The sequence below is a fragment of the Oreochromis aureus genome, linkage group 6, assembly GCF_013358895.1.
Source record: "Oreochromis aureus strain Israel breed Guangdong linkage group 6, ZZ_aureus, whole genome shotgun sequence".
Taxonomy (NCBI): domain Eukaryota; kingdom Metazoa; phylum Chordata; class Actinopteri; order Cichliformes; family Cichlidae; genus Oreochromis; species Oreochromis aureus.
Window position 1 is genome coordinate 4277910 of NC_052947.1, and position 25485 is coordinate 4303394.

Genomic DNA, 25485 nt, shown 5'->3' on the forward strand with positions numbered 1-25485 from the left:
ACAGATGATTTTTTTTTTTTTTTTTAAAGGTTTATTTGAAGATCATCACACACTGACAATGTTTCTTTTTACATTGGCATTTCAGTTGTAGAGCACAGAGGCAACTGTGTCGATAAAGTAACTATCTAAACTCTAACAATAAAATGCATTGTTTCACTATAAAACAGTCACATCACATAAATCCTGCTGAGGGGAAATTACAAGTGCAGTCTCTTCAGAATCTTCATTTTTATTTCCACCACTCATTCCTTCGGAATGACTTTGACCTTCATCACTTGAGGTACTCGTTTCATCCTCATCCTTGCTCTGGTTCCCCTCCTCTTCATTCTGTCTGTTTAGTGCCCTCTCCCTCAGATCATCCCCCTCCAAACTTGAGCAGTCATCCGAAGTGTCGCTGTCTTCCTCCTTGTGTTCTCCTTTTTCCTCGTTGCTTAGTTCATTATTAGCTCCTTCTCCACCCCTCCACACCTCTCCCTCATCTGCCTGTCCTCCTTCTGTGTCCTCCATGGCATCCTCTGCTGTTCTCTTGTCCCCTGGCCAAAGTTGAACACCCAGGTGGTCCTCCAGGTTCCTGATCCAGGTTCTCAGCCTCTCCCTCACATCTAATAGGAACCTGGGCACAGAGCCGCTATGGTCGGACTGCTGGCACACATGATGGAGATATGCCACAAGCACCATCAAAACCATGATAACCAACAGAATGACAATAAGCCAAGTCTTCACTGCCTTTCCAGGTGGGGAGGGTGAGGGAGTTGTGCCAGATTGATCTGTATTTTTTGTACCTGATGGAACGACTGTAACTGAATCGGATGTTGGGAAGGATGTTGTTGTGCTGTTTGTAGCTCCAGAGGGAGAGTGTGAATAGCCTAAAGTTTGAGTAGATGTCATATTGTTCTCTAGAGTATAGTTTTGAGAGCTGGTAGCAAAAGATACGGGAATCAAGAGTATCAGTATAAACACTGACGCAAGAAGGATGGCTTTGGTCCTCATGGTGACTCTGTAAATCGCTAAAAAGACAAAAAGCAGAAACTGCAGTTAAAATGATGTGAATCACAAGAAATGACCTCAGTAGCTCTAAACCCAATGAACAACCTGTGAACAGATTTGTCAGGTAATGTTTCTTTAAACACTAAATGATTATTCAGTTTTATTTATATAGCACCAAACCACAACAACAGTTGCCTCAAGGCGCTTAATATTGTAAGGTAAAGACCCTACAATAATACAGAGAAAGCCCAACAGTGACACTACCCTTTTTGAGCACTTTGGTGACAGTAGGAAGGAAAAACTCCCTTTGAACAGTCAGAAACATCTGGCAGAACCAGGTGACCAGGAGGGGCTATGGGGAGGGAGATGGTCAACAGCGAGTAATTATGCCTCCCCTACTAAAGAAGCACGCCACGCCGTGGTGGAATGCTGGGAAAAGAAGCAGCAGCAACAACAGGTGGACACTACAAAGGCACACACAGGAAGACGTGTGTGTAAATACATAAACCCCACGTTGTTTGCAGTAAACGATTTCTGTAAATGTGCAGATGTGATTATTTGCCAGCAACTTTCCTCTCTATTTGGAACTGTATACAGTAGATACAGCAGTGACTGTACTCTGTAGCTCCATCCAGCAGGTAAATAGTTATATATTATTAATGTACACATTTTAAATGTTTGAACGAACTTCAATAACTCAATAGACTCAAGAGTTGCATGACATTAGCCTGAATTCTAAAGAAAAGAATATTTAAAAAAAATGATATCCTGTTTTATGATGATTTATTTTCACTCTTCCATGATATGACCTTAGTGTCTCCTCACTGTGCCAGCTGGTCTTTTTTCCTGTTACTTATCTCTTCTCCTCCATATTGCATTACCATTCTGAACATGTCTCTGTCTCATGGTTACAGCGTCACCAGTTTGCTCTGGTTTTTAAGAGGTTTTTCTTTCCCACGTTACCGAGTGCTTGCTAAGAGGGGAATTTTGCATTACACTGTATACAACAGATGCATAGAGTCTGACAGATTGGAGATGAAACTACTTTAGCAGAGGTACAAAGGTGAAGAAGAAGCAAGAAATCTGTTATATTTAACATCATAAATGATAAACACACTGTGCGGTTACAGCAGCTGTGATTTAGCTAGAAGCCAGGCAAACCGTTTTTTCACTTGCATTTTATTTAGAATTTAACTATTGTCATTATTAACATCATATTTTATAAATTCATATCTGAAAAAAAATGTTCAGCTATGATTAGGAGACACACACCTGTGTGAAGTGATAATCAGTCATGCTTGTATTAGTTACAGGAAGTATGCTGTCATAAGAGTTTTAGTTGCTTTTAGGATAATTTTAACAATACAAGACTGACTGATGAAAAGCACACGGACACTCGCTGAAAACTTCATGAGGTACACCTGGTCAGCTGCTTGTTAATGCAAATCAGCAAATCACATGGCAGCAACCAAATGCATGTAGGGATGCAGTCATGGTCAAGATGACGTCAGAGCAGTGAAGAAAGGTGATTTAAGTGAATCAGGTTGTACTGAGTATTTCAGTAACTGCTGACCTACTGGGATTTTCCCATATAACCATGTCTACAGTCTACAAATAAACTGGTCAGAAACAGAGCAGCAGCAGCTCCCTGCGTGAGAACGCCTTGTTGATGCTAGAGGTCAGAATGGCCAGGCTGTTTTGAGCAGAAGGGAAGACAACTGTAATAACCTTTCTCTATTTGAGTTATGTACTCTTCTTTGTGCATTTCAAAAAGAGCACCTTGGAATGCAGAACACATGAAACTTTAAGCAGATGGACTACAGAAAAAACACACTGGCTTCCAGTCCTGTTAGCAAAGAACAGGAAACTGAGTCTACAGTTTTTGTGAAGCCATGAAAACTGTTTGCACAGAACACTCCACTAATAACGAGAATGCCAAATGTTAAAGTAAAAAGGTTATATTTGCCCTGTTCACTGACTCACACTCATTCAGGCTCAGGATGTGGTTAGTTCTGTGCACTCTGCATCTGTGTTTCACTGAAAAAAAACAGGAAACCGATTTTGCACCTATCTGCAACTTTGCAACAGCAACTGCAGTAATCAGGTGGTTTTCTAACTGGCACCTGTGGACCCTCGTGAATTCTGACTGTTCTATACACAGCACTAAATGTTCTTTTCACTGACAACAAAGTGAGTTTCACTGCTTCAGCCCACTTCAGATCAGTGAGGTCTGCACGTGGCCCACCATGTTAAATATTTATAGTGTGGTCACTGTAATGAAGTTTTCAATAAGTGCGTTCCTCATGAATAATGGCAGCTGCTGAACTCTTATGAATCTCTGTAAAAGGAAACTCAGTTTTAGTTTAGTTAGTTAAATCATCCCAGGACTGAAGCTGATTCTAGCCACATGTTACATATTTTATTACCTTAAATTCAGATTCATTTCTCTCATACTGTAACACAGGAAAACTTTTGTTCTTTAAAAAATGAAGAACATTTACAACAGGGGGAGGCAGAAGACGAGGAGGTGAATAAATACGGCTGATAAAGAAATGAGTTAAAATAAGTGGAAAACTCTATAATACCAGAAAGATACAATATTAAAATGTAACAAACCAAACTAAAAACTGCAAGTATTTACTTACTCGACAAATGAATAATTCAGTGAAGTAATGCCAAGCTCCCAAGAAAGACAGGATGTGAAGGAGGCAAAGTTGTAGCTACGTATGTGAGAAGACTTAGAGAAAGGAAAGAAAGCAGACATGTGAGAGATGACTGAGGGTGGGTGGGGGAACAACAAAGATGAAGGCTTCAGAAAATACAGTGGCTTGCAAAAGTATTCGGCCCCCTTGAACTTTTCCACATTTTGTCACATTACAGCCACAAACATGAATCAGTTTTATTGGAATTCCAGGTGAAAGACCAATACAAAGTGGTGTACACGTGAGAAGTGGAAGGAAAATCATACATGACTCCAAACATTTTTTACAAATAAATAACTGCAAAGTGGGGTGTGCGTAATTATTCAGCCCCCTGAGTCAATACTTTGTAGAACCACCTTTTGCTGCAGTTACAGCTGCCAGTCTTTTAGGGTATGTCTCTACCAGCTTTGCACATCTACAGACTGAAATCCTTGCCCATTCTTCTTTGCCAAACAGCTCCAGCTCAGTCAGATTAGATGGACAGTGTTTGTGAACAGCAGTTTTCAGATCTTGCCACAGATTCTGGATTGGATTTAGATCTGGACTTTGACTGGGCCATTCTAACACATGGATATGTTTTGTTTTAAACCGTTCCATTGTTGCCCTGGCTTTATGTTTAGGGTCGTTGTCCTGCTGGAAGGTGAACCTCCGCCCCAGTCTCAAGTCTTTTGCAGACTCCAAGAGGTTTTCTTCCAAGATTGCCCTGTATTTGGCTCCATCCATCTTCCCATCAACTCTGACCAGCTTCCCTGTCCCTGCTGAAGAGAAGCACCCCCAGAGCATGATGCTGCCACCACCATATGTGACAGTGGGGATGGTGTGTTCAGAGTGATGTGCAGTGTTAGTTTTCTGCCACACATAGCGTTTTGCATTTAGGCCAAAAAGTTCCATTTTGGTCTCATCTGACCAGAGCACCTTCTTCCACATGTTTGCTGTGTCCCCACATGGCTTGTGGCAAACTGCAAACAGGACTTCTTATGGTTTTCTGTTAACAATGGCTTTCTTCTTGCCACTCTTCCATAAAGGCCAACTTTGTGCAGTGCACGACTAATAGTTGTCCTATGGACAGATTCCCCCACCTGAGCTGTAGATCTCTGCAGCTCGTCCAGAGTCACCATGGGCCTCTTGGCTGCATTTCTGATCAGCGCTCTCCTTGTTCGGCCTGTGAGTTTAGGTGGACGGCCTTGTCTTGGTAGGTTTACAGTTGTGCCATACTCCTTCCATTTCTGAATGATGGCTTGAACAGTGCTCCGTGGGATGTTCAAGGCTTGGGAAATCTTTTTGTAGCCTAAGCCTGCTTTAAATTTCTCAATAACTTTATCCCTGACCTGTCTGGTGTCTAAATCCAATCGAGAATCTGTGGCAAGATCTGAAAACTGCTGTTCACAAACGCTGTCCATCTAATCTGACTGAGCTGGAGCTGTTTTGCAAAGAAGAATGGGCAAGGATTTCAGTCTCTAGATGTGCAAAGCTGGTAGAGACATACCCTAAAAGACTGGCAGCTGTAACTGCAGCAAAAGGTGGTTCTACAAAGTATTGACTCAGGGGGCTGAATAATTACGCACACCCCAATTTGCAGTCATTTATTTGTAAAAAATGTTTGGAATCATGTATGATTTTCCTTCCACTTCTCACGTGTACACCACTTTGTATTGGTCTTTCACCTGGAATTCCAATGAAATTGATTCATGTTTGTGGCTGTAATGTGACAAAATGTGGAAAAGTTCAAGGGGGCCGAATACTTTTGCAAGCCACTGTAGGTTACCACATGCTCTCTTTCACAGGTCTCACGCAGTCATCTGTCTAACTTTTCTTTTTTAGCATACAAATGCAGTTTTTTGTAACTTTCTCCTTTTTTGCACTTCTAGAAAATTCACTTTTCACAATAAAATAATGTCATATTCTTTAGGTTTTCTTAACCAAATTTTACATGATGCCAGTCGACAAGCTTTGTGCGGTACAAGTGTATAAGTCGTAACTATGGGCACAAGCATGCATTCTTACTAGGAGGGTGAGATTTGGGTGAGAGTCATATTGAACAATATATGTGTCAATTGTAAATCTAAATGTGTGTGAACAAAAACTTTCACCACAGATATGTCCTTTCATGAAAACTCAAACTATGCCCAGAGTCAATAGTGAGCAACTTTATTTATAAAGCACTTTAGCCACAGCAAATAAAAAATGCTAAAGACAGAAATTAAAGCTGCGAACAGTGATGAGAGGGCAGATGACCTGTACTGCATTCGAGCAGGAGCTAAAGCTTGGGCGAGCTGGTGGTGATCATACACATGCAGTCATTCTTATGAAGCATGTGAATTTTAGGACAGATTACATGATGTACAACTGAGAAAAACAATGTCATGTCCAGAATAAAACAGCCCTACAGGTCATGTTGATCTCCTAGGAGAAGGCCCAAAAATGATGAAACGAGAACATTTTAACCCTCTTGTCCATTGTGAAAATTTAGCATAAACATTGCTGAAATTGCTGTTGTTGGTGCTCCCTTAGCAGACCACAACAAAATACACTGCACTCACCACAAAAGGCAGCATTTTGCTATTCCCTTTGAAATATCTCAGCTTGCATAGGAAATAGCCCATCCCTTCTTGTAACCAGCCTTTGTAAGCCTGTTGTCAGTCTAAATGCCCAGGTGCTTATACCTACTGCAAACATACTACTTAAATCCTGTTCTGCCCTCTTCTTTCACCATCTCTGCAGTCTTATTGATATTTAGAAGCAGACGATTTCTCCCAAACCACGCCGTTAGTGCTCTGTACTCCTGCTGCTGTCATAAATGCACAAGAGATAGTTTCACCAGGTGGAGCAAGACTTTTCTCTGCATGTGTGCCGAGGCTACTGCAATGACATTTTGTGGCACTATGGATGCGTTTGCTATCCACGTGTATGAGACCCACACTTTCTCTGCATGTGCGTGTCTAAGCTTAAGCAGTGTCAGAGCGTAAATGGAGCGGATACACCAACATGGCTCCAAATTTACATCATTTCAAGTTGCTAAATTAAGTGGCACAAATTGTCCATTTGGTGCCATCAGACCATTGTGAAAGAGGTTATCATAATAACATAATAAATCAAACTCACAAAAGAAATGAATAAAAAACACATTTCACTATTTTAACTTCCTCAATGCTGCACACTGATTAGATATTTTATTTTAGGTTTCTGTAATGGGTAATCCACCACTATGCGCAAGCTCTTTGATCAGAATTATATTATTAGTACTAAAATATACATTTTCAATTGACTTTAACAAAAAGCAGAGGGAATAGTAAAGCTTGTTCTTATTTTTCATTAAGATATCAAATTACAGTTTTAACTTGCATTCCTGAGCAGAAAAACATGTTCTATTGGTCGAATGTTATGCTTGATTAATGCCTGACTTCCCAGAGAAGTACCAGATTTCTAAAATTCATGTATGTCTTCTTGTTTTTATGACAGGTTGAAGGTTTCGGCTGATGTATCACTGCCCACATCAGCAACAGGAAAAGTGCAGCTAAAGTGACGCAAAGGCTGAACCAGAAGCACCACACTGTCAGCTCTCGTGACACCACACTGTCAGAGGATGCATGTAGATGCATGCGGCATGGAAAAAACACATTTTTTCTTTGTGTGTTTCACAGCAGGTAAGCTTGCTTGTTTCTCCTCTCAGCTAGTCTTTTTGGTAAAATGGTTCTAGGAAGCTTTCTTGATATAGCATTTAAAACACAAATGAACAAAAAGGTCAATACATGTCAGTAATAACTAACAGGTGACAGAATTAAATTATAGATGAAACCAGAAAAATGCAATTAGAGCTACATGCCTAAGGAGAAGCATGACACCCTTCAGAGATCTTTTCCCTGCTCTTGTTTGCATCTTTTTCACCAAATATTATCATGGTCCTGGGTCGGTGGCCCAGCGCTTTAAGTTTATTATTATCATTTCTCTAGTTTATTCTGATTTTGCATTTGTTCTTAGGGTTTGAGTTGTGTGTTTCTTTCATCCCTACCTGTGTCTCTCCTCTGTGTTCTGTTCGTGTCCCCAGTTGGTTGTGTAAAACAGTCTGTGAGTTTCCTGTTTTACTTTGTAGGTTTGTGTCTCATTATGTCCATTAGTTCCAGCTGTTTCCCCTCCTGTGTGCCATTTCCTGATTACCTGATGTGTGTATTTATACTGCGTGTCTGCCTGTGCTCCTCGTCGCGTCGTCTGTGTTCCTCTGTGAATTTTCTGTGTACTTAACATTATTCCGTGTTTCTCCATGTCCTCCCTTTTGTATTAGTTTTCCCAGTTTAGGTTTATGTTTAGTTCTGCCCACATCTTGGTTATTGTTCCCTGTTAATAAATCCCACTTGCACCTCCGCCATTGTCTGCTTTTGGTTTCTCCTTTCTCACCTTCATACGACCGCTGCCCCAGTCATGACAAATATGTTTCCATTTTCCTGCTTTCCCTGCTCCATTTCTCAGCATATTATCTTGATATATACACAGTACCGCAGCTAAAATAACTATTGAACACAACACTACTTTTCCAAGTAAATACATGTCTAAAGGTGCTGTTGACATGAAATTCTTACTAGATGTCGACAATAATCCATCCAATACACACATGCAAAGAAATCAAACCATAGATGTCCAGAATACATGCCTCAAAATGTATTTTGTAACGTATTCTGTTACGTTACTCAATGAGAGTAACTTATTCGGAATACTTTGGATTATTTAATATATTTTAATGCTTTTTACAACTACATGAATGTACTATTGCTGTGTGATTTATTACTATTACTGAAGGCTACTCGCCATACCAATACCAACTAGATGTTTAAATTTTAATATAAAATGAGTAACAGTAGGGTGGACATTAGGTAAGGCTGCACTTTTTGCACCAATCTCATATAGAAAACTATTCTGCGCGTATATAAAACGTACACTCCGAACCGTAGTAAAGGGACCTCTGGCTAATACGTCGGGTTCATGTCGGGCTCGTAACCAAAAACTGCTTTACTTTGTTGTCTGGGTCAACTTTTCTAGGGAGAGACAGAGAGAGGCGTTGAAAGGCTGCTCCAACGGAACTTATTGTTTCGGAGAAAAACACGAACATAGTGTACAGGCGAGTCTTAATAGCTTACTTACAACTGGGCTAGACTACCCATAAGGCTACATTCTTTAGGGCTATGCCTGTAACACTCTGCCTATTGCCTTCATATTAAATAATTTTTTGAACAATAATTTCTCATTATGCGGGCCGCAAGTAGAGGTGACATGGGCTGCGAGATTAGACATTAGACAGGCATTAGAACCTCTTAATGCATGTTTTGTTTGAGTTTCCACTGGCATGGAATTACCAAAAAACATATACATATGAAACAGGAAAAGACCGCCATGTAATCCATTTATTTCAACAAAGTAACTGTATTCTGACTACCACCTTTTTAAATGGTAACTGTAACGGAATACAGTTACTCATATTTTGTATTTTAAATACGTAACGCTGGTACATGTATTCCGTTACTCCCAACACTGCAGCTTCAAGGGCTTGAGGGTCCTGGGCAGTATCTTAGCCAGGGTGGCTATATCTCAGGAGGTCCCTGTCTGCATGCCAAGTATCCTTAGTATCCAAGATACTAACCCCAAGTTGCTCTCTGATGCATCCATTAGAGTATGAATGTGTGTGAATGTTAGTTAGTAAGCACTTAAAACCAGAGAAGAAAGTATGAATGGCTGTGATTGGGTCAGTGTGGCATGTTGTGTAAAGCGCTTTGAGAATCAGTCCATGTACCATTTATTGTCCTAGAACACTCTTCTGGACAGAGATCTTGGATGTTATTTCTGGGATCTGCTGGAGTCAGTGCACCTAGTGCTCTGATTACCACTGGGACCACTGTTACCTTCACCTTCCACATCTTCTCAAGCTCTTCTCTGAGCCCTTGGTACCTCTCCAGCTTCTCGTGTTCCTTCTTCCTGATGTTGCTGTCATTCGGACAATGTTGCACTCTAGTTTTGTCTTGTCCCCTCCCCAATCAGACCAGGAGTGACGTGTTTAGCTGCATGTTCTCCTTAAATGGCTGTCTGTCTGAGTGGTGTCCAAAAAACGATGTGGGCTTCATAGATAATTGGCAAACCTTCTGGAGGAAACCTGGTCTTGTTAGGAGAGACGGCATCCATCCCACTTTGGATGGAGCAGCTCTCATTTCTAGAAATATGGACAAATTTATTAACCCCCCCCAAAATATGACTATCCAGAGTTTGGACCAGGAAGCAGAGTTGGAGTCTTACACGCCTCTCTGCAGCTTCTCTGCTCCTGTTATCCCCCCATTAACCCATCTCCATAGAGACTGTGTCATCTTCCAAACAGACAAAAAACAAACTAAAAACCAGCAATAAACAACTTGTCACAAGCACAGGAGGGACTCAGACGCAGACTGGAATTAGAGAGATCAGTTAGTTTATTTTCACACACCAAGTGCCACTATGTACAGGTGAAGGAAAGGGGTTTGGGGTTTTCTGTAGGTAATAGAGAAATTGAATCTGGTGAAAAAGACAGCCCACCTGGCTTACTGGGAGTTTAGGCGTTTGGCGGATCCGATGTATTCCAAGTTCTTATGGTCGGTCCACACAAGGAAAGGATGTTCTGCGCCCTCTAGCCAGTGCCTCCATTCCTCCAAGGCCAGTTTGACTGCTAGCAACTCCGATGTCATAATTTTGTTCTGCGGAAGAGAGGCAACGAGAAAAAAAGGCACACGGGTGCATGGGTGAAGTTTACCTTCAAACTGCTGGACAGTACTGCTCCTACCCCCATGTCCGACACGTCCACTTCCACCAGGAACTGCTATTCGAAATGTCCAAGGTGTGTGTTGAATGCGGTCTTCCACTCATCCCCCTCTCAAATTCTCACAAGATGGTAAGCGTTACGCAGATCTAGTTTGCTGAACACAGTGGCTCCCTGAAGCAGTTCAAAAGAGGAATTCAGGAGGTGAAGATGGTACTTATTTTTAACAGTGCGCCCTCTAGCCAGGCTGTGGTAATCTATACATGGACGAAGAGTTTTGTCCTTCTTGTCAACAAAAAAGAAACCTGCCCCCACCAGAGATGATGATGGACAGATAATGCCGGCCACCAAGGAGTCGGTGATATATTTCTCCATGGTCTCTCTCTTGGGCTGGGTGAGGCTGTAGAGGCGCCCAGAGGACAGCGGCGCCCCAGGGAGGAGGTCAATGGTGCAGTCGCAGGGCCTGTGCGGTGGGAGTGAGCATGCCTCATCCTTACTGAACACTGCTGCAAGGTTGTGATAGACGCAGGGAACTGATGACAAATCTGGTGCTTTAGAGGGCTTTCTGGAGAGGGATGAGGGCACAGGCAGAGTGGCAGCCCGAAGGCAGTTCATATGACAGTCCGTGCTCCATCCCGTAATTTGCTCCTTTTTCCATTCGATGTGTGGGTTGTGTTGTACTAGCCAGGGGTAGCCTAGCACGAGTGGAGTAACAGGTGCTTTGAAAACACTGAAGCTAATGTTCTCAACATGGTTACCAGAGAGGGCCTGTTTGTTTTTTTATATTTCTGTATGGACATACTGCAAATCAATTTCCCGTTGGAGACAATAAAGTTACCACTGACCATTGACCATTGAGTAACAGGTACGGTGACAAGCGTTATGTCTGGCAAACACTGACCGGACAAGGCTGACACGCGGAGAGGATGGGGTAAAGCCCTAGTGCCAATGTTGAACTTAGCCACTAGCGAGGCATCAATGAAATTCTGCTCCGCTCCCAAGTCAATTAATGCAGAAAGTGAATGAAACGTAGCCTGGATGGTGAGTTTAGCAGCCAACAAAAGACGGGGAAGAGGATTTTTGCCAGACAGGTCGCCCACCAGTACCCTCTCAACTACTGGCGGGCGCGCCCTTTTGCCAGCACCAGGCAGGTGGAAATGAAGTGCCCTTTACGGCCACAATACAGGCACTCACCCGCAGCGAAACGGCGTTGTTGCTCTGCAGGCGAGAGCCACGAACGCCCCAGCTGCATAGGCTGCTCCCCCTCCTCCTCCGCTCCAAGAGCTTGGCCCTCTCGCGCCTCAGGCGGGGCCTCCCTAGACGCCAGAGGCTCCCGAAATGGCTGCTTTCGTGAGCTCCAGCGCGCCTGCAGGCGGTCATCCTCCTGGATGCATAAAGACATGAGTGCGTCAAGAGAGGAGAGCTATCACTATTTCATCCTTGAGCTCCTCACATATATTGTTTAACAAGGTGGTTTTGAGAGCTTCAGGTTCACATTTTGTCTGTGCAGCTAGAGTCCAGAAATCAAAGGAAAAGTCAGCCATGCTTTGCCTACTTTGTTTAAGATTAATTAAGCGGTGGCCGGCAGCCTTTGCACTAGAGCCCTTGTAGAACACAGCTTTGAACCGAGCCAGGAAGTCGGACGTTCCGGGGCAGGCCTGCAGCTGGGCCTGAGCCCAGGCTAAAGCTCGATCCCGCAGTAAGTGGGTGAAATAAGCAATCTTAACCCCGTCATTGGCAAACACATTAGGCAACTGTTGGAACTGCATGGAGCACTGCATTAAAAATCCTGCAGACCTCCCCATTTTCCCAGAAAAGGCCTCAGGTGTAGGCAAAAGTTTATCCAGTGACATAGCGGAGGCTACTGGGGCTACCGTGCTAGCAGCTGGAGCTGCTGCAGCAGCCGACGTAGCGACAGGAGCGTGTGTCAGCTGAGTGGGGGGAGTGGGTCTTCTACCAGCGGGATCCTTTGGACAAACGCCTGTGTTAGCGATGCCACCTCTCCACTGAGTCGCACTAACATTTGTTCATGTCATTGCAAAAGCTCCTCCAGTGAAATTGAGGCTGCTGCTGCAGGTGAGTCTGCTGAGTCCATAGCATGGCTGGATATTTCTGTCATGAGCACAGGAGGGACTCAGATGCAGACTGGAATCAGAGAGATCAGTTAGTTTATTTTCACACACCAAGTGCCACTATGTACAGGTGAGGGGAAGGGGTTTGGGGTCTCCAGGGGTCACGGGGGCAGTGACGGAAAAAACACAAGCGGGTTAACTTCTCCTCCCAGGGATTCCTCTTTGCACTCACACCGCACCAACACACCACACTCATAACAGGTCAGTAGCAGGTCCTCGGGCGGGGCATGCAGGATCTGGCAAGAAAAGAGGAGATTGGAATTAGGATGACACTTCGAAAGAAACTTGAAGAAAGCTGATGAAAACAGGAAACACTGACAAGGGTTACACAATAATCCAGTGACGAGGCATTCCCAGCAGCTGCCTTAAGTAGTGAACTTGTGAGTTTATAGATCACAGATGATTGTTTGCAGGTGCGGAAGCCAAGGGCGGGAGTCCACAGTGAACTCCGCCCCGGTAGAGCGCAGGGCACGAGAGGGGAGCGAGAAGGGACAAAATAGACAAAAACACTTGTAGCCAAACTGAGTCAGCTGAACAGGCATGACACAACTTAAAAAATCACAAAGAAAGAACAATACAGTATCCACATCTGAACCAAAGAGTAAAACAGTGAAATGTGGATTATTAAACATTAGGTCTCTCTCCTCCAAGTCTCTGGATCTGACTTAATAATTGATCAACAAATCGATTTACTCTGCCTTACAGAAACCTGGTTGCAGCAGGACGATCATGTTAGTTTACATGAATCAACACCCCCGAGTCATTCTAACTACCAGAAACCTTGAAGCACAGGCCGAGGGGGCGGTGTGGCAGCAATTTTTCACACCAGCCTATTAATCAACCAAAGACCAAGACAGACTTTTAATTCATTTGAAAGCCTGATGCTTAGCCTCGTCCACCCCAGCTGTAAAACTCAGAAACCAGTCTTACTTGTTATCATCTATCGTCCACCTGGGCCTTACACAGAGTTTCTCTCTGATTTCTCAGACTTTTTATCTGATTTAGTGCTCAGCTCAGATCAAATAATTATTGTGGGTGATTTTAACATCCATGTAGATGCTAAAAATGACAGCCTCAACATGGCATTTAATCTGTTATTAGACTCAATTGGCTTCTCTCAAAATGTAAAAGAACCCACCCACCACTTTAACCACACTCTAGATCTTGTTTTAACATATGGCATAGAAACTGAACATTTAACAGTGTTTCCTGAAAACCCTCTGCTGTCTGATCATTTCCTGATAACATTTACATTTACAATAATTGATTACACAGCAGTGGAGAGTAGACTTTATCACAGTAGATGTCTTTCTGAAAGCACTGTAACTAAGTTTAAGAATATAATCCACCCACTGTTATCATCTTCAATGCCCTGTACCAACACAGAGCAGAGCAGCTATCTGAACGCTACTCCAACAGAGGTCGATCATCTTGTTAATAATTTTACCTCCTCACTACGTACGACTCTGGATACTGTAGCTCCTGTGAAAACTAAGGTCTCAAATCAGAAGTACCTGACTCCGTGGTATAATTCTCAAACACGTAGCCTAAAGCAGATAACTTGTAAGCTGGAGAGGAAAAGGCGTGTCACAAATTTAGAAGATCATCATTTAGCCTGGAGAAATAGTTTGCTGCTTTATAAGAAAGCCCTACGCAAAGCCAGAACATCTTACTATTCATCACTGATTGAAGAAAATAAGGACAACCCCAGGTTTCTCTTCATCACTGTAGCCAGGCTGACAAAAAGTCAGAGCACTGTTGAGCCAACCATCCCTTTAACATTAACTAGTAATGAATTCTTGAACTTCTTCACAGATAAAACTTTAATCATTAGAGAAAAAATTACCAATAATCATCTCACAGATGTAATATTATCTACAGCTACCTTTAGTACCATTGATAATCATTTAGACTCTTTTTCTCCAATTGATCTTTCTCAGTTAACTTCAATAAGTACTTCCTCCAAACCATCAACGTGTCTTTTAGACCTTTCCCTAACCCTAACCAGCTTCCAGTTTGGATTCAGAAGACAGACACTATCTCTACCTTTAAGATTAGGCTTCAAACTTTCCTTTTTGCTAAAGCATATAGTTAGGGCTGGACCAGGTGACCCTGAATCCTCCCTTAGTTATGCTGCAATAGGAATAGGCTGCTGGGGGACTCCCATAATGCATTGAGTTTTTCCTTTTCAGTCACCTTTTTCAAACACTGTGTGTTAATAGACCTCTCTGCATTGAATCGTACTTGTTATTAATCTCTGTCTCTCTTTCACAGCATGTCTTCTATCCTGTCTTCCTTCTCTCACCCCAACCGGTCGCAGCAGATGGCCCCACCCCTCCCTGAGCCTGGTTCTGCCGGAGGTTTCTTCCTGTTAAAAGGGAGTTTTTCCTTCCCACTGTCGCCAAAGTGCTTGCTCATAGGGGGTCATATGATTGTTGGGTTTTTCTCTGTATGTATTATTCTAGGGTCTACCTTACAATAAAAAGCACCTTGAGGCGACTGTTGTTGTGATTTTTCGCTATATAAACAAAACTGAATTGAATTGAATTGAAAATTCGGAACCGCTACATCGATCACTACGGCCGTCTTCTTCTGTTTGTCTACCACCACCATGTCTGGTTGGTTAGCCATCACCAGTTTGTCCGTGTGTATCTGGAAGTCCCACAGGATCTTAGCTCGGTCATTCTCCACCACCCTTGGGGGAGTCTCCCATTTTGACCTCGGGACTTCCAGGCCATACTCGGCACAGATGTTTCTGTATACTATGCCGGCCACTTGGTTATGGCCTTCCATGTATGCCCTGCCTGCTAGCATCTTGCACCCTGCTGTTATGTGCTGGATTGTCTCTGGGGCATCTTTACACAGCCTGCACCTGGGGTCTTGCCTGGTGTGATAGACCCCAGCCTCTATGGATCTTGTACTCAGAGCTTGTTCTTGTGCTGCCATGATGAAAAATTTATAGGCCGTTTTAGGTTTAGATCAACAAGCCACAAAGATAAGCATCCCACAGTGAAAAACCTCTAATAGCAATGAAATCAGCATCGAACAAATTTATAGAAAATCAAGTGTTTTAACAAATTAGAGTTTAAGAATTGATTTCAAGTCTTGTTTCTAACAAGAGAGCCATCCTCTAAGAGAGGATGGCTGCTATTTACATGTGTACCTTTAGTGCAGGCTACTATGAAACTTTCCATCTATAGAATGTTAATATCAACACTTCACCGAGTTCATTTGATTCCTCAGAGGCATCCGATGGAAGACAAAACACTGCTCAGTAGACCATTTCACACTTTATTTCTCTTTCACATTACTTCTAGAAGGGAGATGCATCCTGCATGACACTTTGCCGCGGATCTCAAAATGGTGGTGTGCCCCTAACAGTTTTATTACAGAAGCTCTCTCATTCTAGTCTAAACAACAGTGTCTCAGTAACTTTCCACTAGAGATGGTCCCCTCTTATCTACATTTTTTCCAGGCAAGCATGAGCGAGAGTCTGCAGCTTTCTACTCCCCAAGGACACATGGTCTCATGCCTTTATTTTTCAGGGCTGTGTCCACTTAATACTACACTAAATAACTTTATAACACTTTTTAATAAAAAAGCATAGCATTATTGAAGCACTTCAAATAATTTTATCTCAACAAGAAACATAGCACTCTGTGAATAGATGGCCCACAACCCCCAAACATTTTCTTTGCAAACTCCTTTGACATTGTGGTTAGCACCTTTTTTTTTTCTCCAAATGTAGTGTTTGTCTTTAGTCTACTGCATGTTACAAAGAATGTTTTTGTTCTTTGTTGCTATTTAAAGTTTTGAAAGCTCAGAGGAGGGTTGTATATGAATCCTGCAAGCCTGCAGATGATTGGAGGACTGTTCAGAACTACGTAAACTTGTGAAAATTTGGTGGGGTTTTTGTTACCTCTACGCAGAGTGCTCTTAAAAATGGAAAGATAAAGTATTTCATCCTCCTCAGTATCTGTGTGTAGAAAATTACCGCTTGATCATCGATGAAGCCTGTTACTGTGACCTGAAGGTTTATTGGCTTTAGTTTCTACATCAGAAAAGCATCACCGCTTATCTAGCAAGGTTTAAATCTCATTGCTTTGTGTTACTAAATGACCCTGTATGTTAATGCTTTCTAAATGTTTGTGGCAAGGTTTTCAGATATCTAAGACATCTGTAGCCTTTTTGCACAATCTTGGGAAGATGGCGGGTGAAAAAACAAAACTGAACACAGGCAAAAACCGCAAACTTAACAAACCAACATAACTGACCTGGACATGAAATGACACACAATGGTATATATAATGGCTGATCAGACCACTATGACACATGAAGGGGTAATTAAACAAAACACAATCATAAACAAACAATGCAGTACAGTCTGGTTTGTTAATAAACTAAAGATCAAAGAAAAAAAATCAAAACTACTAAACTCTAAACTCAATATCCAATTAAATGCAAATACTTTTTCTTTAATTAAAGAAAACACACATTCTCCCCTTCAGCAGGAAGTGTTGGTGCAGTCCAATTATCCCTCTTTGTATTTAACAGCTTCAAACCCTGGCAACTCCCAGGGATCATGGCAGGTAAGAAGTAAAGAAACAAAGGTTAGTCAAAAGTCAAATTAATGAACTGGTATGAATACATAAGTAAACTAAATGTGCGTGCTTACAAATAGAAAAAATGTATCCAAACCAATCAATAAACTTATTGGAAACTAAAGTGTGTTATTGTGTTCAAATGAAGAAATGAAAATACACAACAGTTACCGACTTTAGAGTGTGGCCATGGGTTTGGCCATCACATGGCGCCTGTGTTCAATTTTGGTGCTGCCACTACCCGTTTACCTGTTGTTTTTGTTTTGTTTTTGGCTTTCCTGCTAATGTGTCTTTCTTCTCGCTGGGTGCATGATCATCAAACTCTATTATACATCCAAGCTGCTATGGGAAATCACAGTGCTTCTTTTCTGTGCATGGTGAATCTCACCCTCAGTGGCCTCAGTATGTCCTCTCAGCCAGCACCAGTGGAGCTACTCGGTGACCTCTCACTGGCACAGATGGAGGACAGGGCTAGAGTCCAAGTGAGACTGTGGCTGCTTTGGAGACAACAAATTGGTGGGAAATCCTTGCCGTGGCTACCTTCTGCAAAGAACTCAGCACTGGACTCTCTTAGGATGGCAGTGATAAATTTGTGCTCCATCTCAAATAAAATTTTCATCTTTGGATTTCTTGGCAACTTGGCAGACTGAATTGGATTACACCCCCCTCACTGAACTATCTCCAAAGGATAATTCATTTCACAGGCACACTCTGTTCTTCAGAATGTGCTGGAGGCCTTGCCACAATTTTTAGGAGTAGCGCTTTGTGCCAACTCGTGAGCACAGATTCACTTATTTTGAATGTGGGTGATTTTAATCTCCACACAGATGATGCTACAAATAAACCTGCAACAAAATTCATAAGCCTGATAGACTATTTTAATTTTATTGTGTCAGGCCCCACAACAAGGACATTTTTAGATCTGGGTATGAACATAGTCTCTTTATTCTAAAGACATTTTTATTTCTGACCACATATTTTTTCTTTTTCATTTATTATCAGATGTAAATACTGGTCATCATTTAATCACCTCTCATTTTTTTAATCATCTTTCTTTGCTGCTATTTTTAAAATTGGTGATGCTTTTTTTCTGAACAAAGATGTAGAGATCATGGTTTTGTCATGAAACGCCTGTGCAGGCAGGAAAGGATCCAAAAGCAGACTTCACTGAGGCGGGATGTGAACTCCAAAATCGCAGCTTTCTTTGTTGGGAAAAGGCGATACAAAACCATACAAAACTAAACTGGGAAATTCTAACTCACGAGGAAACACAGGAAGAGTGACACAGCCATGAGGGAAGACACAACACGGAACTGAGGGAGACGCGGACATAAATTCACAGAAGGATCAGACGTGGAGCACACCTGACACGAATAACCATAACAAGACAGGAGAAGAGCAAACCCAACACGATGCACACTGATGGGAGACTATCAAAGTAAAACAGGAAGTACACTGGAGGAAGAAAGAGGACATGGAGGAGCTGGGGAACGTGGATAAACATGATGAAACGAGGGGCAACGAGGCACAAGAACTTACACCACTATATACAAACACAGACACACAGAGGGCAACAACTCAGGGGGAAATCTAATAAACTAAACTAACAGAACAACCCAGGCTCTTCTAAAATAATAACAAAGTAGCCTTAACATGATACAAAATGACATGAAACTACAAGAACACAAAACAAGTATTTTTTGTTAATAGCATTCATGATATCAGAACAGTTACTACCCCTCCTCCTGGCTCTCTGACCACATGCCTTAACTGGCTGACAATCTCAAAGATCTTTGCATCAATATCTCTGAACACTCAACAACATCAGGTCTTTAATTTCTGGCTGTTTCCCTAAACAGGCTGTTATTCAGCACTGACCCCTCCCACCTTCAGAATTTAAGGGTAATTTAAAAACTGCCTTTTATCTCCAAAATATTAGAAAAAGTGGTGGCCAGCCGGCTTCCAGAGGTTTAAACTGCTCACAACATTTGAGATACATTTCAGTCTAAATTTCAAAATCTCTTCTTACATGATATTTCACATGATATTTGAATGCATAGAGATGCAGGTGAATATTCAACCCTTTTACTCTTGGAAGTCTCAGCTGCCTTTGGCATATATCACAGTACCTGACTGAGAGACTTACATCTTTGGGTTGCAGCTCTGACTGGCTTCTTCCTCTGTCTCTGTCTCTCTCACTAAAGCTTTTCAGTTCCTGTTGCTAATTTTGTGTCCTCCTCTGCGACTCCATCTTGTGTTGAGCTGCTAGGTTCTGTCCTGCTGTCGTGTTTGCTGTGTACACCCTCCCAGTTTGACACACCCTGAATAACTTTGAAGAAGTCTCATATCTTTTTTACACAGATGATATTCAGCTGTGCATGTGTTTCAAACATTAGAATATAGCCAAATTATCTGTCCTTCAAGACTGTATACATACTGCAACAGAGAAGAAGACACCAGAGGGTCTTCATCAGCTTTTTTTAAAAAAAAGACCAACCTTGGCCATTAGACACACAGACAGGACTAGTCCTGAGCTTTTAGCTGTACTAGGTCTTTGCTAGTATTTTTTCTGCATTTCTCTTCGATTACATTGATGCTGATGCACATTATTGTAGAAATGTGGAAGAATATACAAGAGAAACCAATAGATCAAAGATGTTTGTTTGTAATTATTATTCTTTGAATGATTTACGTAACTGTTTGTAAAGTTACTTGCAAATTCAAATTAAGTTAAATGCAGTGCAGTATCTACTGAAGGTCAAGCTTTGCGCACATTCGTCAAATGACGCTGGAGAGATTTTGAAGCCTGAAGCTGCAGTAGTTGCTTCTTAGTCCAGAGTCAGTCAGTGTTATTACAAACGATCTTGCATCCCATTTTGAAACAAATTTAATGGTGTTTTGATTTATTTATTGTGATGATTTTTTACTGTGGTAAAATCAGGAAAGGTGATTTACCTGTATGACCTCTTCAGCATCATTGAACAAAAAAGTAGTTCTTAGTGAGTGGTGGAATTCTGTCTGTCATACTGGAAACATATAAGAAAATATTTACGCAAAAGTTCTCCAAAAGTTGATTCTGTTCATCTGGACGTTTTCAGTGGGAGAAATATTTCTCCCACTGAAAACGAATCAACTTTTGGAGATTTGCTTACCTGGATGATTGACCATGCATCAAGACATTTACGCAAGAACAATTTTAGCATTTTTACAAGGAATTCTCATGGAGCCACATCTTCTCTCTCTCAGGAATCCTGTGTTGTTTTGGTGGAAATGAAGGAAAGACTGCTGTGAAAGCAAAAGAGAGAGCAGATGTCACCCTACAGACAGGAGAAAGTCCAAGTAATGCCAAGATAATATGGACTTTTGGAGCTGAAAATCCAAACATGCTACTTGCCACCATAAAGAAGAGAGAGGTGAAGAGTGACTATGATGAGTCTTTTAGAGACAGACTGCAGCTGAACAGTCAGACTGGAGCTTTGACCATCACGCAGCTCAGTGTCCTGGACTCAGGCATCTACAAGTGGCAGGCCATCAGCGACACCATCTCATGGAAACAGTTTAACCTGACTGTTTATGGTTCGTACATCTGCTCACTCTCGTCACTGGATCTGGAAAATTAAGACAATTTAATAAAAAGGCAACATTTTTTTTCCACACTGATTCATTAAAAGGTGTACAACAACTCCTCCTTACTGCTGCTCTGTTTAGACACATCAGCCTCCGTCTCACCTCATTTCTAGCATTCTCTTCTGTTACAAAGGCCCTCTGCATGTCCTCCTTCACTACATTCATGAATCTTCTATGTGCTCTTCCTCTTTTCCTCATTCCTCACAGCTTGACATCCCGTCTTTTTGTTAGTGCCTGTCTCCGAGCCATACATCATAGCAGGTCTCATTCCCCTTTCACTCTTGCTGTTACCATTCTTTCACAAATCAGTCGGAGACTTGCCTTCACCCATTCAACCCTGCCTGCCCTCTCTTCTTCACCTCTCTTGTGCATTGACCGTTCCTTTACACTCTTGTCACTTAAACTCATCTACCTTCACTATCTCTACTCCTTGAACTTTCACTTTTCCAACTGTGTCCTTCTCATTCACACATATGATTCCACTGAATTTCATTCCCTTCTCCTCTTCTCTCCGGAGCGTACCTCTACTTCATGTGCTCCTTACTTACACTACACTACATATCGCAATGTCAGCTACAGTTAGTAAAGTCAGAGACTTCATCAGTATGATAACTCTGTCAGCACTTATCAAATCACATCAATCATATTTTCACTCTTTTTCCTTCATCAGGTTCTCTTGGTACTCCCTCCATTACAGTCAGATCATCTTTCAATACCAAAAGCTGTTCCTCAGTCACAGTGGAGTGCTCAGTGCACAACAGCCAAGACTTGGTCCTGTCCTGGTACAGAGTGGAGGAAAGACTGACAAATATTAGCAGTCCTGATCTGTCCTCCAAGCTGTATCTGGCTCTGGAAATAGAATCCCATGAAAGAGGCAGTTACAGCTGTATAGCTGAAAACCCTGTTGAAAAAAAGATGACCAAACTATCGGGAGAAGACACAACTATGAAGATAGAGTCTGGAGGTATGATGGTGATAAATCATTTTGACCTTTATTAAACTAGAACTATTACTTTTTTGTTTATCACATTCTTATGATTTAAGAATATCTAAGCTCCAAGCACTTCTCCCCTCCCCCCAAGAGTCCAGAAGCTGGTGTCAGACTGAATCTACGGTAAGACTGGTTATCTCTACCGTCTTTGGCATGGCCTTGATTATTCTTGTTGTGGACCACATCAGACTCCGAAGATAAACCACATGCGCACCGAAGTTTTTCTCAAGCTTCACAAAATGCAGTGTGTCAACACATCCGCTTTAGAGCTGCACAGGACAATGGGACGTAATTCTTTTCAAAAGTTCTCTAAAATTTGATTTTGGATCTCAACCAGAAATATCATAAGGTAAGGTGAATAATACACAGAAACCCCAATAATCAAATGACCCCCTGTGAGCAATCACTTTACAACAGTGGGATGGAAAATCTCCCTTTTAACAGGAAAAAACTTCCAGAAGAACAGGGCTCGGGGAGGGGCAGCCATTCTGCTGCAAACACCTTAAAAGAAACCTAAGGATGCTTTACAAAAGAACTTTAAGAGTAGTTCATTCTTATTTTTTCTTAAAGTGCATATAATACAAATGTCATGGTCCTGGTGTTTTGTTTTTGAATTATTAATAGTCTTTGATTGCATTGTTAGTTAGTTTCTAGTCTTTGGATGTCTGTCTCTGTGTTCCTTGTTTCACGTCTGATCTAGTCATGTTTTCATGTCTGTGCTTCTCCTTGTTTTAGTGTCAAGTCCGTGTCTCTGTGCCTGTCTCATCTTTCCTGTTTTACTTTGCCAGTCTCGTGTCACGTGCTCAGTGTTTTCAGTTTTGCTTCCTCCACGTCTCGTTAATTGTGATTACTCCCAGCTGTACTCTCCTCCTGTGTCTCATTCCCTTGATATCCCTCTGTGTATTTAAGCACTGTGTTTTCCTCTGTCTGCTGTTTCATTGTACCCTCATGTGGCTGTGTGGCTCTCCCGTGGTTCTTTTAGCTTCGCTGTTTATTGTTTTCCTAGCTCCCTAATGTTGGCTTCTCATTTAGGTTATGTTTTGTATTTTTGTTGCTTGGATGTTCACAGCAATAAAGCTGTCTTTTTGAGTTTATCCCTGTGTGTGTTGACTCCTGCATTTGGGTCCGCATCCTGCCTGCTGCACAGCTAATCTTGACCGGTGTTGGGTAGTAACGGAATAAACACCAGCGTTATGTATTTAAAGTCTAGGTGATAATTAGAATACAGTTACTTTGTTGAAATAAATGTAATACGCAGCGGTCATATCTTGTCCCATATGTTAGGCTATCCCCTCTCTAACTTTGGTAATTCTACGCATTGCTGGAAACCTAAACAAAACAACAAGAGGCTCTAATGTAAGTGTCCTGTTAATGTTGGTGGGGTCAGGTACACAATGGACCTGGAGCCAGCACAACAGAGGCAGCAGTGCACGGGCAGGAATGCATTTCTTAGTTGGAAAGTTCGACACCACTTCACATTTAAAGAAGAAAGGGATGAAATCTGAGCGTGCAATGCAAACTCTGTTTGTCAGCAACCAAGTTGCTCTCAGCGTCTAAAGACTCCAACCTAAAGAAACATCTGGAAGTAATTTCTTTTTTAAAAGCTAATGTTAACCTACTGCAGCTAGCTTGTTTTAGTTGTGGTAGCTACCTGGGTCATGTGCCACTTCAGTATCTTCGATGTACTATTGCTGTGTGATTTATTACTATTACTGAAAGCTGCATTAGAACCTGCTAGCTGCAAATAATCATGTGCAGTTCTGAAAGCAGACAGAAAGAAAACATATTACTGATATTTCCAAAAGTTGAATCTGTTCATCTGGACGTAGCGTTTTGTGGGAGAAACGTTTCGTCACTCATCCAAGTGACTTCTTCAGTCTCAGCTGACTGCAGGTTTCCCCAAACCTTATAAACAGTACATTTGCATAATGACTGAAACCAGCCCACTGAAGGAACAATGGGCTGTGAGGTCAGTTCCTTAATCATAATTATGCAAATTCCCATGACCATTGATCAACAATCACTGACCAAAACCCACTGATCAAAGAACACTGATCAATGGCCATGAGTCCCATTCACAGAGAGTTGGGGAATGGCTGCAATCACAGCATTGTAAGATGGTGACAGATGTACCCTTAGGCCCCCTCCTCGATTCAGAGATGGTCTTTCCCTTTTCACGTAAATGGCCTCCTTGACTCCGCGCTCAAACCAGCGTTCTTCCCTGTCCAGGATGTGTACATCCTCATCGTTGAAAGAGTGTCCACTGGCCTGTAGGTGTAAATAAACTGCAGAGTCCTGGCCTGATGAGGTTGCTCATGATGAGGTTGGAGGGGGCCTAAGGGTACATCTTTCGCCATCTTACAATGCTGTGATTGCAGCCATTCCCCAACTCTCTGTGAATGGTACTCATGGCCATTGATCAGTGTTCTTGATCAGTGGGTTTTGGTCAGTGATTGTTGATCAATGGTCATGGAATTTGCATAATTATGATTAAGGAACTGACCTCACAGCCCATTGTTCCTTCAGTGGGCTGGTTTCAGTCATTATGCAAATGTACTGTTTATAAGGTTTGGGGAAACCTGCAGTCAGCTGAGACTGAAGAAGTCACTTGGATGAGTGACGAAACGTTTCTCCCACAAAACGCTACGTCCAGATGAACAGATTCAACTTTTGGAGATTTACTTTCCTGGATGATTGAGAATGCATCAAGACATATTACTGATACAGAAATTGTTTTCTATACGAGATTACTGCAAAAAGTGCAGCCTACCTAATGTCCACCCTACTGTTACTCATTTTATATTAAGATTTAAAAATCAAGTTGGTATTGGTTTGGCGAGTAACCTTCAGTAATAGTAATAAATCACACAGCAATAGTACATTCATGTAGTTGTAAAAAGCATGATAATGTAATAAGTAATTCAAAGTATTCAGAATTCGTTACTCACATTGAGTAACTTAACAGAATACATTAAAAAACTACATTATAGGGTGTGTATTCTGTAATCTGTATTTTAAAAGTAACCTTCCCAACACTGCTTAGAATATAAAGCACCTTGAGTTGACTGTTATTGTGATTTGGGGTTGTATAAATAAAATTGAATTGAATTGAATTAGATGCCATTGGTATCAAAGGTTTTATCTTTGTGACAAACTCAACCTTAAGTAGTACCTTTTCTGAAAGACTTTGCAGGTTTGTTCACTTCATGCAATATTCCCAGATGCTGGCCACTGCATTTAGGGCATGGCTTTTTCAAAGTGCAGCCTCCTGCTTTGTGTGTCCTGCCACATTTCCAGCATCTGTTTCATTCATTTAGACATTTTTTCCACTTTATCCATCAGATAAAGATAAAACATGATTTAGACAGTTATTGAATTTTTATTCCAGTGTTTTATTCCATATGTTGACACATCCATGATTCCCTGGAAAATATGTGGCCATTTTTATTGTTGTTTATTCAAAGTACTTTCTCTTTCACTTACAAACCCAATGACTTCTTATTTTCCAGAAGGAAGTCTCATTTTACTTCTGAAGTTTATCTCATAAGTGTTTGCTGTAATCACTCATACTCATTAACTCATTGCACTTTGAGTAACCATAATAAACCTAAGAGAATCACCTATAAGCTACTTTTTAAACTCCCTTATCATAGGGGGTAACCACAGCAGGTAGCTC

At 41.7% G+C, this 25485-nt stretch overlaps 2 protein-coding genes across 3 annotated transcripts; one reads left to right on the forward strand and one right to left on the reverse strand.

The window, feature by feature from the left end:
* On the reverse strand, window positions 1-7964 carry LOC116326961. 2 transcript variants are annotated; one of them, XM_039614063.1, is made up of 3 exons: window positions 7699-7964; window positions 3633-3707; window positions 1-1007 (listed from the first exon to the last, which is right to left on the reverse strand). In XM_039614063.1, the coding sequence occupies exons 1-3, from the start codon at window positions 7947-7949 to the stop codon at window positions 629-631; spliced, it is 705 nt and encodes a 234-aa protein (XP_039469997.1). In that variant the 5' UTR covers window positions 7950-7964; the 3' UTR covers window positions 1-628. The 2 variants fall into 2 exon arrangements, with proteins under 2 accessions (XP_039469997.1, XP_031604272.1); XM_031748412.2 differs by lacking the exon at window positions 3633-3707 and having other exon boundaries at window positions 2-1007; window positions 7699-7829.
* LOC116326962 lies at window positions 7216-23580 on the forward strand. Its single transcript, XM_031748413.2, has 4 exons — window positions 7216-7333; window positions 20438-20767; window positions 21489-21782; window positions 21901-23580. The coding sequence occupies exons 1-4, from the start codon at window positions 7273-7275 to the stop codon at window positions 22008-22010; spliced, it is 795 nt and encodes a 264-aa protein (XP_031604273.1). The 5' UTR covers window positions 7216-7272; the 3' UTR covers window positions 22011-23580.
* The last annotated feature ends 1905 nt before the right edge of the window (window positions 23581-25485 follow it).